The sequence below is a fragment of the Microcebus murinus genome, chromosome 8 (genome assembly GCF_040939455.1).
Source record: "Microcebus murinus isolate Inina chromosome 8, M.murinus_Inina_mat1.0, whole genome shotgun sequence".
Taxonomy (NCBI): domain Eukaryota; kingdom Metazoa; phylum Chordata; class Mammalia; order Primates; family Cheirogaleidae; genus Microcebus; species Microcebus murinus.
Window position 1 is genome coordinate 89,809,782 of NC_134111.1, and position 11,295 is coordinate 89,821,076.

The following is an 11,295-nucleotide window of genomic DNA, read 5'->3' on the forward strand; positions in this document are numbered from 1 at the left end:
TAATTACTGTATGCTAGACACATGCTAAGCATTTTACATGCCTCTTAATTATTACAGCAATCCTCTGAGCTTGGTATTATTATTTTCCTCAATTTACAGATAAGAAATAGAGCATCTAAGAGGGTAAATGACTTGTTCACAGTTGTACAGATACTGTCTCTTGCCCCTTCAAAAGTGCACACCACTTAGTTGACCTGAAGGAGTATGTAGAAGGCCTAGGACCCTGTCCCAGGACCACAGGTGGGAAGAGGGACAAGGAGGCTGACACACTTCTAGGTCTGCCCACAGTTTCCTAGATGTCAGATCTTTTAAGACTGCACGTTCTGATTGAACGTTCTACGTTCAATCCCATCTTGGCTCAGGTCACTAACTCATCTCACCTCTCTTCTCACTTGCCGTGTTGTGCCCCAGAGGGAGTGGGTATTGCAGGATCTTAACCATTATTATTTTTCAATATTTTTTTTACTTTTATTTTTTGAGACAGGATCTTGCTCTCTTGCCTGGGCTAGAGTACAGTGACATCATCATAGCTCACTACAGTCTCCAACTCCTGGCTTCACACGATCCTCCTGCCTCAGCCCCCCGAGTAGCTGGAATAACAGTGGGCATGCACCATCATGCCTGGATAATTCTTTTATTTTTATTCATTCATTCATTCATTCATTCATTCATTTATTTTTGAAACAAGGCCTCACTCAGTCACCCAGGCTAGAGTGCAGTGGTGTCATCATAGCTCACTGCAACCTCAAACTCTTGGGCTCAAGTGATCCTCCTGCCTCATCTTCCTGAGTAGCTAGGACTATAGGCTTGCAACATCATGCCTAGCTAATTTTTCTATTTTTTATAGAGACAGGGTCTCACTATGTTGCTGGCTGGTCTCAAACTCCTGGTCTCAAGTGATCCTTCCGCCTCAGCTTCCCAAAGTACTAGGCTAGGATTACAGGTGTGAGCCACCGCGCCCAGCCTATTTGTTTTATTTAACAAATGCTTATAGAGCACTTACTTAGTACCAGGCTCAGCTCTAAATGATTTATAAAAATGAGATAGGTAGCATCGTCAATAATCAGTGCAAGGAAAAGGAAGTTCAAAACACAGTGAGGGCCTGGGGAAGGCGACGCTCATCTCAAAGAACATTCTCGAAGGCATAGCATGGGGTTCTGCTTCCCACAGCTGGCTGGGAAGAGACAACTTTGCACTCTGCTCCCTGCTGGCTGCCAGTGCTCACATCCCCCCCTCCCTCAGCGGTAAGTGGGCCAGGGTCCCTGCAGACAGATGGCTGTCTCTGCTCTCCCTCCAGACTTCCCCCCAGTCTTCCACATCAAACTCAAGGACCAGGTGCTGCTGGAGGGGGAGGCAGCCACCCTGCTCTGCCTGCCAGCGGCCTGCCCTGCACCGCACATCTCCTGGATGAAAGGTAAGGAGATTAGGTCTCCCGTGGGCGGTGGGAAGTGGGAGGCAGCAAGTGTCCCCAAGCCCAGGAGATGGGACAGACTAGGCCTTGGGGCAAGCATGGTTTGGGGATGCTGGAGTAGGAAGCTAGTGAGGGCAGCCTGGACATGTGCTGCCTCACTCAGCAGCTGCTCCTGCTCTTCCCCGCCCCCAGACAAGAAGTCCCTGCGGTCAGAGCCCTCGGTGATCATCGTGTCCTGCAAAGATGGGCGGCAGCTGCTGAGCATCCCCCGGGCGGGCAAGCGGCACGCCGGGCTCTATGAATGTTCAGCTACCAATGTCCTAGGCAGCATCACCAGTTCCTGTACCGTGGCTGTGGCCCGTGAGCCTGTGGCAGGGCCCAGGGGGGTAGAGATGGGGATGGGGGCAGGGCGTGATGGGCTCTTAGCTGGGGCATAGGGTCTCACTGGGACTCCCCACCTCTTGCCAGGAGTCCCAGGAAAGCTAGCTCCTCCCGAGGTGCCCCAGACCTACCAGGACACGGCACTGGTGCTGTGGAAGCCGGGAGACAGCCGGGCGCCTTGCACGTACACGCTGGAGCGGCGGGTGGATGGTGAGGGACAGGACAGACGGAGGGGGGAGGGTAGCAGGTGGAAGGTAGAGGAGCCTGGGAAGGCAAGTTCCCTCCCTGGACAGAGGGCCTCCCTGGGCTCTTCACAGAGAGCACTGGGAGCTTGGGCCAACCCTTCTGTGGCCTCAGCGCCCCCTACCATGTGCCTACAGGGGAATCCGTCTGGCACCCTGTGAGCTCAGGCATCCCTGACTGCTACTACAATGTGACCCACCTGCCAATTGGTGTGACCGTGAGGTTCCGTGTGGCCTGTGCCAACCGTGCTGGGCAGGGGCCCTTCAGCAACCCTTCTGAGAAGGTCCTTGTCAGGGGCACTCAAGGTTGGTGGGATGTGGGGGTGGTGGAAGAAGGAAGGGGACCTTGAGCCCAGGGTCCACTACACCCTTGGAGCACCACGGCTTTGCCCCAGGGCAGCATGGTGATGATTTTCTTTGTCTCTTAGATTCTTCAGCTTTGCCATCTGCTGCTCACCAAGAGGTCCCTGTTACCTCAGGGCCAGCCAGGGCCCCACCTCCTGACTCTCCTACCTCACCGGCCCTGCCCCCAGCTCCTGCTCCCCCAGCGCCCCCATTGGTCACTCTCAGCCCCTCATCGCCCCCCACATCCCCCAGCCAGGCCTTGTCCTCTCTCAAGGCTGTGGGTCCACCTCCCCAAACCCCTCCACGAAAGCACAGGGGCCTGCAGGCTGCCCGGCAAGCAGAGCCCACCCTACCCAGTGTCCGGGTCACCCCAAATGAGCCCAAGTCTTTTGTCCCTGACACTGGGACCCCAACCCCAGCCTCCACCCCTCAAGAGGTTAAACCAGCGCCTTCCTCTACTCCCCTGTATATGGTGACTTCCTTCGTGTCTGCCCCACCTGCCCCCGAGCCCCCAGCCCCCGAGCCCCCTCCCGAGCCCACCAAGGTGACTGTGCGGAGCCTCAGCCCAGCCCGGGAGGTAGTCAGTGCCCCTGGGAGCAGTCCCCGCAGCTCGCCCGGGCCAGAGAGTACCACTCTTCGACAGGGTCCCCCTCAGAAACCCTACACCTTCCTGGAGGAGAAGGCCAGGCAAGCAGGGCTGGGGAAGGGAAGGAGGACAGAGGGAGGAGTAGGGTGAACATAGGGACACAGAAGATCAGACTGTCCTGGCTGGGGTTGAGGAAGGCTGAGATCTCGGTCCTTAGAAGTATTGGGTTCACATGTGCCAGGCACTGTACCGAGTGCTTTAGCCATATGAGTTCATTTCATCTGCACAACTCTAAAAGGGAGTTGCATACTGCATTATCCTCATCTGCCCTTTCAAGGATGGGAAAACTGAGGTTAGAGAAGTGATGGGATTTGCCTAAGATATAGAGCCAGTGAGTGGCAGAGCTGGGATTCAAAGCCGTGTTTTGAGGATTGAACTCTGAAGTCTACAGTGGAACTACTGCATTCTTGCCCCCTGCTTTAGCCCTCACTTCGGAAGTGTCCCCTCCTCTTGTCTGAGCCTGTGCTGTCCCCCACAACACTCACAGGGGCCGCTTTGGTGTTGTCCGAGCATGCCGGGAGAATGCCACCGGGCGAACGTTCGTGGCCAAGATCGTGCCCTATGCAGCTGAGGGCAAGCGGCAAGTCCTGCAGGAATATGAAGTGCTGCGGACGCTGCACCATGAGCGGCTCATGTCCCTGCACGAGGCCTACATCACCCCCCGTTACCTTGTGCTCATTGCCGAGAGCTGCGGCAACCGGGAACTCCTCTGTGGGCTCAGCGACAGGTAGCTGGGTGTTGTGGGGAGTGGGGAGTGACTGTTGGGGAGACTGGGCTGGGAGATCACCGTCCCGCCCCTGCCCCTAGGTTCCGGTATTCAGAGGATGACGTAGCCACCTACGTGGCACAGCTGCTACAAGGCCTGGACTACCTCCATGGCCGCCATGTGCTACACCTAGACATCAAGCCGGACAACCTGCTGCTGGCCCCTGACAACACCCTCAAGATCGTGGACTTCGGCAGTGCCCAGCCCTACAACCCTCAGGCCCTGCGGCCCCTTGGCCGCCGCACGGGCACACTGGAGTTCATGGGTGAGAGGACCAGCCAGGGTGGGTGGGGGATGGGAGTACTGCCAGAGGGGCAGCAGCCAGGGCTCACCCCACTCCATCCACATTTGTGCCATTTATTGAGTGCTTACTGTATGCAAGCAATGAACCAAGTCTTTTATGTGGATTTTTTCCAACTGATCTTTACAATAGCCCTGGAGTTTGGTGTAATATTGCCCCCTTTTACAGACGAGGAAATAGAAGCACGCTGAAGTTAAGAATCTATCCAATCAGACAGTTATAAATGGCAGAGTTAGGATTTGATAAAGCTAGAAAGACACAAGAATGAATTATTATTTTATTTAAATATGGAAAACCAGCTACCATTTAGATACCTGCTAAATGCTTGATGGTCACTGTCGCTGTTCCTCAGAGCACTGCACAAGCCACGTTTCCCAGACGAGGCAATGGCGAGCCAGACAGTTGTAGTAAATCGCCTCAGGTCCCATAGAAGGGGCAGGCCTGGGGTTGGAGCCAGCTAGGCTGATTTCAGAGGCTCTTAATCTTGGTGTTGGCACACGCTGGATGGGAGCCCTACCTCGGAGCTGACCCAAGGGAGCCAGTGACCCTGCTTCTCCACTCCCCTGCAGTTCTGGGTACCCCACCATTCAGTGCCTGGGCTAATCCCTCAGGTATCCCACATCTCTCCTGGCTGCTGCCCCCACCTCTGTCCTTCCTGCTGGCCTTCAGGGCCTGCTGCTCTGGTCATTCCCATGGTGACCTGGCCTTATCCTGCTCCTCAAGCCCCCAGGGGCCTCCCCTGCCTCTCCCCACTCCCCTGCTACCAGGAAGCTGGGTCAGCTTGGCCTCTGTCTCCTGTCAGCTCCTGAGATGGTGAAGGGAGAACCTATCGGCTCTGCCACGGACATCTGGGGAGCCGGTGTGCTCACCTACATCATGTGAGTGCCCTGGCCCCACCCCACCCCCTCTGCCCACACTGTGAGCTCCGGGACCACCTTCTGCCTACATCGTCTCCCTCGTGTCCTGCCTCCCCAGCACGCACATGCACCCCCAGGTGCAGGGTGGCACCATCCTGTGCACTGTATACCTCAGAACCCCTACACTCATGTCCCCTGGGCCTGGGAGCAGATCTTCAGTCCACATGTGTCAACCATACTGTCGTCCACAACAGGCTCAGTGGACGCTCCCCATTCTATGAGCCAGACCCGCAGGAAACAGAGGCTCGGATTGTAGGGGGCCGCTTTGATGCCTTCCAGCTATACCCCAATACTTCCCAGAGCGCCACCCTCTTCTTGCGAAAGGTCCTCTCAGTACACCCCTGGTGAGTGAGTGTCACCCTGTCAACCCCAAGCACTACCTGCCCTGGCCTTAGACTGCCCTGGCCTAGCCTGTGCCGAAGGTCCCCCAGCTCCTCTCCTGCCCCTGATAATGTATTATATCAGCTACTTCTACTACCTGGCCATGCTACCTACTATTTAAAACCCATAACAGCCCTATGAGAAGCAGAGTCACTGCCTCCATTCCAGAGATTGGGACGCTGAGCCCCAGACTTGCCCCAAATCACATACCTAGGCGTGAATCCAGGACTGGGACGAGGGTCTGTGGGAGGACAGAGCCCTGCCCGCTCCAGGAGCCGCCCCTCCAGGCTCATGAGCCCTGGCTTGGCCTGGCAGGAGCCGGCCCTCCCTGCAGGACTGCCTGGCCCACCCCTGGCTGCAGGACGCCTACTTGATGAAGCTGCGCCGCCAGACGCTCACCTTCACCACCAACCGGCTCAAGGAGTTCTTGGGTGAACAGCGGCGGCGCCGGGCAGAGGCCGCCACCCGCCACAAGGTGCTGCTGCGCTCCTACCCTGGTGGCCCCTAGCGGCATGGACCACAACCCAGCCTCAGGCTTTGACTGGGGGTTCCCCATGATGCCGCGGGACATTCCAGGGCCGGCACTGAGCCGGGTGGGCCTGGGGCTTTGGATACCACCACCAGCAACATCTGGCCGGGCTCTTACCTCATGGACCTGCGGGGACAGAGGCCCTGGGGCTTTGGCCTGATGTCACCCCAGGCCGGAGGCACAATGGGAGACTCGTTGGCCAGGCTGGGCAAGGGTGGGAACAGGCAGAAGGGCAAGAAGGGAATAGGGAAGTGAAGAGGAAAAGAAGCCAAGGGATAGGGAGAGGAGACTCTAGGAAGGTTCTAGGGTGGGGGGTGCATCTCAGGGAGAGTGTGGCAGGGTGAGTGTGGCTACTGAGAAGGAAGCGGAAGGAGCCCAGGGTGTCAGGACAGTGGGCTGGGAGTGTCAGCGAAGCAGGGGCAGGACACGGAGACAGTGCCAGGGAGCCAGGGCCAAGACGTGAGTGAGGGCAGTGAGGCGCGGCGAAGGAGAGGAAGAGGCCTTGGGTGGAGGGGGTGGGCCAGCCGCTGCCATCCTGGAGAAGCACGGAGAGCAGGATCTCCTGGCCCATAAATGCAGCTCTGGGTACTCTATGCTGGCCCGAGGATGTCCCCACCATCTCTCCATGGCCTTTGTCCTTCTTCCCATGCATATTTATTTATTTATTGACTTTTATGAAGTTTTCCCTTCCATTCAATCCCTATTGCCCGTGTTGTCCTGACCATCCCCCCAGCCATCCAGCTGTCTGTGCAGCTGTCTGTCTGTCTGTCACAAGGAAAATAAAAATGGCAAGCAGCAGGACCTGTGTATGATCTATGGGGAGGGACAATGGGGGAGGGGAGTGAGTCCTAGGACAGGAGCATTCACCCTTCTTTGGGCCAGAGAGAGCTGAGGATTCCTCAACACATTCAGGTGTATACAGCTAGCACCTTGGGACCTTCCGACCCCCTTCCCTGACTCTCCCGGCTCCTCACCTCTCCTTATTCCTATAGGGAAAGGGAGTCTGTGGTCTGCTTCTCCTCCTGCAGTTTCTAGAATGCTGGCAGACCCACTGGATTCCTCCCTCAAGACCAGACTCTGGTAGCTCCCACCTTTTGTCACATGTTCCCTCATCATAACTTGGGGGATGGGCCAGCCCACACTCCAGTACTGGCTCAGTCTTCTTCACTATGCCCAGAAGACAGGCCAGCTGTGGTCCTGACCCCTGGAGCAGAGTGGGTTTCATCCTGGGGGTGGTAAGAGTAGGGGGTGTGAGGAGCTACAGAAGAAACAAGGACAGGCCCACACCCCACACTCTCAGGGTCAGAGCACATGGAGCGCCAGCTAGGAATGCTCTGGTCTGTCGTGTCTGGGATTTTCCTGCGGCTGAGGGACATAGCCTGTATCTTCTTGTCCCCACAGCAAGTTAGGGGGTCTGCTGGGTGCTAAAGCACCCTGACTCTAGCTGCTCCCCTGCAGTGCCACAGAATGGCCACTGGTCCTAGAACTGAGCTGCCTTGCCCTGGCGTTGTGGGGAGAGGGGGAAGCTAGGCCTCCCTACCTTGAAACTCTGTTCTTGGCAAAGTGAAAAGAACAAAGCCTCCAGCAGTGAGCAGAGAGTTGGCACTGGTGTGTTGCTGATTGAGGCTGAGGGCCCCTTGGCTCCAGCTCAAACAGCCCTTTTGCCCAGCCCAGCCCAGCCTCTCTGGCTTCCCAGGACCCCAGGGAAGAGGCAAGCCCCATCATCATAAAATAACAGGATGTTAAAGCCAGCTGGAAGGGAACAGAGAGATGCCTTGCCTACCTGTCATTTTAGCGATGAAGATATACAGTTTGCCTGTGAGAATCTCCAATCCCCTACACACTGCAAGTGTTTTGTATAAAAATGAGGTGTCTGAACTCATATTTTGTTAAGTGGTAAAAATTCCTCTCCCGTCCCCCCTCTGATCTTAAGCTCCCTTCCCATCTCCATTGGAAATGGCATGTGAACTGCTTGTTCCAAACCCGGAGGAGCAAAGGTAATTTATGTCAGCAGAGCTGTGTCAAAATTGCTCTGATCAAAAGGTGACAGTGCCCCACACCTGGGTGAGTGGTTACAATGAATGGAAGCAATGCTACTCCCGGGAGCTCTGGTCTGGGCAGACTGGATTCCAGAGAGGTTAACTGAACCCCTTTGCCCCAGGCAGTTTGATGCCCCTATTTGCCAGTTTATGGCCCCAAAAGGGCCTGGGCAGATGTCAGGTGGGGAGCCAGTATTGGTGCTGATCTCTGGGGACAGTGCAGTCCAGCCAGACCCTACCATGTCCCATCAAGGGGAGTGAGTCATGATGGTGATGGCATGGAGGGCTGCTATTCTCAAAAATCTTTCCTGTCCCCTCGAGGTATATCTCAGTTTACCACCAGGGGGCACAATGTGGAAATGACGACCCTAGACTTTGAGGCAGGGTGGAGCGGAGGCGGGGGTGAGGGAAGAGTCAGGTGCTTCTGGATTGGTTTTGACAGCTACGTGGCCCTGTTGTGATTAGCTGTATGGACCATGTAGTCTGCGGCCACCCTGGGTTTCTTCAGGGACACCCCCACAAACACTCAAACCCCTCTAACTGTCCTGAGGCTGACCTGAGTATAAAGCTGCCCCGGCAGTGAGCTGACTCTCTTGTCAGCTAGGGGCCATGTCTGGTCCTCCCAGGAGTGGGATGGCTACCCCTTGCCCTGGGAGGGGATGGGGCCACGTCCCGCTGTCCAGCTGTCCAGGTGCTGACACACAGCGCACCCCAGAGCCGCTCGGGTTTCCCCCAACCCCCACCCTGGTCTGCACCAGTGGCTGAGCCAGCATCCCAAACATCCTCCGGCTAAATAAGGAGACCACTTGGGTCAGAGGGGCGGGGATGGGGTGCCGGGGGGCTTGGGCAGCCACGCCAAACAAGGCAAGGAGGGGAGAGATGTATAAAACCAAGCACCTGCCCGTCCCCTACCGTGCCATCTGGAAGGGCTCTGTGTCTCCTGCAACCCAGCCAGTCAGCTCAAGTCCGTGTCAACGCCTCCAGGGTGAGTCTGACTCTCAGAGAATCCCCAGACACTCCCACCCCCTGGAATGTTCTGATCAAGTGGGAAAAGGACCGATGGTAAGAGTCTCTGTCACAGACTGGACCCCCATGTTTGCTGTCTGCTCCCCAGATGTCCAAAGCAGCTCCTGCCAAAAAACCAGCGGCTGCGGCTCCACCTCCTGGATGTACCCTGGATATCAATGACCCCCAGGTGCAGAGTGCGGCCATTAGGCCACTCGTATTCAGGCCTCTTACCTGGGCCACAGGTGAGGGGGAGTCCTGGAGCTCTGCAGAAGAAGAGAGCTGCAGAACGCACATTCCTAAATGGGGGTGTGGAGGGCACAGTGCCATGAAAGACAGGAGTCACTGGACTTAGGGGAGAGGGGTTACTGAGTGTGGAAGGGTGGCCGGCAAGAGTGGATCATTTTATCAGGGTAGCAGTTCAGGAGCAGTCCCCTTCCTTACCAACCCCTACGTTTAGGGGTCCGGTGGGCTGAGGGGATGGGCAGGAAACAGTGTGCCCAAGCCCAGCGCTTTGGCGGCCCTGTCGTGGGAACGCTGGGCCCTGCCCCCGCCCGCGGGTAGGTCCCGGAAGGAGCTGCGCGAGAAGGGGCCGCCGCGGGTGCTGGAGCCGCTGAAGGACGTGGTGCCGATTGAGGGCAGCGCTGCCAAGCTGACTTGCCGCATTTCGGCTTTCCCGGACCCGTTCATCCGCTGGAGCAAGGATGGCAAGGAGCTGCGCGATGGGCCCAAGTACCGCTACGTCTTTGAGGACCCCGACGTAGTGGCACTGGTGGTGCGCGGTGGCGAGCTGGCAGACCTGGGCCAGTAGAGCATCAACGTAACCAACCCCTTTGGCCAGTGCTCCGACTCGGCGCGCATCCTGGTAGAAGGTACGCGCGCCCCAGAAGCAGCGCCAAGGCGCAGAACGCCCCACCCTGAGGGCACCCGCAGCCCTGGCTAGCCATAGGGTCCTGGCCGGCGCCGGCGGAGTACGTACGTGCTTCCCTACTTCGGGATCTGGCCCCGCCCAGGCTGAGCAGTCCATTGTGGGCTTAGATCACCTTACGCCAGGGCTCCGAGGTCCCACAAAGAGCCACCGGCAGAGCCAGGGTAAAAGACGGGTTCTCTGGCTCCCAACCCTGGGCAATTTCCACTGCCCAGAGCTGTCTCTGAGGCTCCGCGAGATGTGTGAATATTTTGGGACTTTTACCCGATTTATCTCTTTCGATCCTCTATTCGACCCAGCGACAAAGGAGGGGGGGGATAAGTCATGTTTGACGCTAAGGAGATGAAACCAGAGAGGCTAACGATCTGCCTAACGTCATACTGCGAGTTAAATGCATCTCGTATTTAGGGCTTGATATTAGCTGGGGAGGTGATGCGCTTGCCCTGCCTCATCTCCAGGTCCCTCACTGGGTCGCGTTCCCCTTCCCTTCCTCTAGTCCCCGCGAAGGTTCAAAAGGGACCCGACAACACCAAGGCGCGCAAAGGCACCACAGTGACGCTGACCGCGGAGATCATGGGCGAGCCTGCGCCCGACGTGGGCTGGACCAAGGACGGGGAGGACATCGAGGAGGACGACAGGCGAGGGCCGGGACCTGCGGCAAGGGCAGGGCCTGGGGCTGGAACCTGGGCGGGACTGAGCCCACAAACGCCGCGGGAGTGGGTCGTGGGCGGGGAACTGGGAAGGGCAGAGCTGGCCAAGTAGCCTGGCCCGGTGTGCCGGTAAACTGACCCGTGGCTCCGCCCTCCCCCTGTGCCTGCTCCCCAGGGTGTTCTTTGAGATGGGCAGCACCACCACGACGCTGACCATTCGCCGGGCCACGCCCGAGGACAGCGGCAAGTACGAGGTGTACGTAGAGAACAGCCTGGGCATGGACCAGAGCTTCGCACGCGTGGACGTGGCCTGAAAAGGACCGTCCGACCTTTCGCCCTGGCCCCAAGCCCGGGGGCGGGTGGGACCGACGACCCTCGTTCCTCTGGCTTAATAAAGTGGCTCTCTCTGACCCTCCGCGTCCATTCTGTTCCGTAGCGGCGCCATTCCCTGTCCCCTGCACCCGCGCGCACACTCATTCCAGACCCGCACACCAAGGTCACAGGACGTCGGAGTCGGAGGGAAGTTTGGAGAGCGCCCAGCCCAGTGCTTCATCCTACAGAAAGCAAGTCTGAGACAGGGTTTCTCCCGCCGTCGGACGCTCATTTCCCAGTCGGAAGCGCCGTGGAGCCTAGCACTCCGCCTTGCCTTCTCTCGCGTGTCTGCAGCCACCGCGCGCCGCAGTTTGCGGCCTGGCCCCGCCCCTTCCAAGCCCCCCGCGTCCCGTCGTCTCCAGTCCCGCTTCTCCCTGCGACC

At 57.8% G+C, this 11,295-nt stretch overlaps 2 protein-coding genes across 7 annotated transcripts in view; both read left to right on the forward strand.

Annotated features, from left to right (window-relative positions):
• SPEG (striated muscle enriched protein kinase) overlaps positions 1-6,712 on the forward strand; it is a 55,794-nt gene extending 49,082 nt beyond the window's left edge. For all 6 annotated transcript variants that reach the window (XM_012740149.3, XM_012740151.3, XM_012740152.3 and 3 more), the window contains 10 exons: positions 1,298-1,414; positions 1,604-1,771; positions 1,880-2,002; positions 2,173-2,340; positions 2,463-3,066; positions 3,513-3,752; positions 3,833-4,056; positions 4,895-4,970; positions 5,204-5,353; positions 5,706-6,712. In XM_012740149.3, coding sequence (XP_012595603.3) covers positions 1,298-1,414; positions 1,604-1,771; positions 1,880-2,002; positions 2,173-2,340; positions 2,463-3,066; positions 3,513-3,752; positions 3,833-4,056; positions 4,895-4,970; positions 5,204-5,353; positions 5,706-5,898 — 2,063 coding nt within the window. In that variant the 3' untranslated portion in view covers positions 5,899-6,712. The remainder of the gene's footprint in view (positions 1-1,297; positions 1,415-1,603; positions 1,772-1,879; positions 2,003-2,172; positions 2,341-2,462; positions 3,067-3,512; positions 3,753-3,832; positions 4,057-4,894; positions 4,971-5,203; positions 5,354-5,705) is intronic.
• A 2,360-nt stretch (positions 6,713-9,072) lies between these two features.
• SPEGNB (SPEG neighbor) lies at positions 9,073-10,929 on the forward strand. The gene is given in 5 exon segments (XM_012740147.2): positions 9,073-9,171; positions 9,174-9,208; positions 9,528-9,835; positions 10,388-10,529; positions 10,717-10,929. Coding segments are annotated over 5 exon segments (723 nt in total). The 3' UTR covers positions 10,856-10,929.
• The last annotated feature ends 366 nt before the right edge of the window (positions 10,930-11,295 follow it).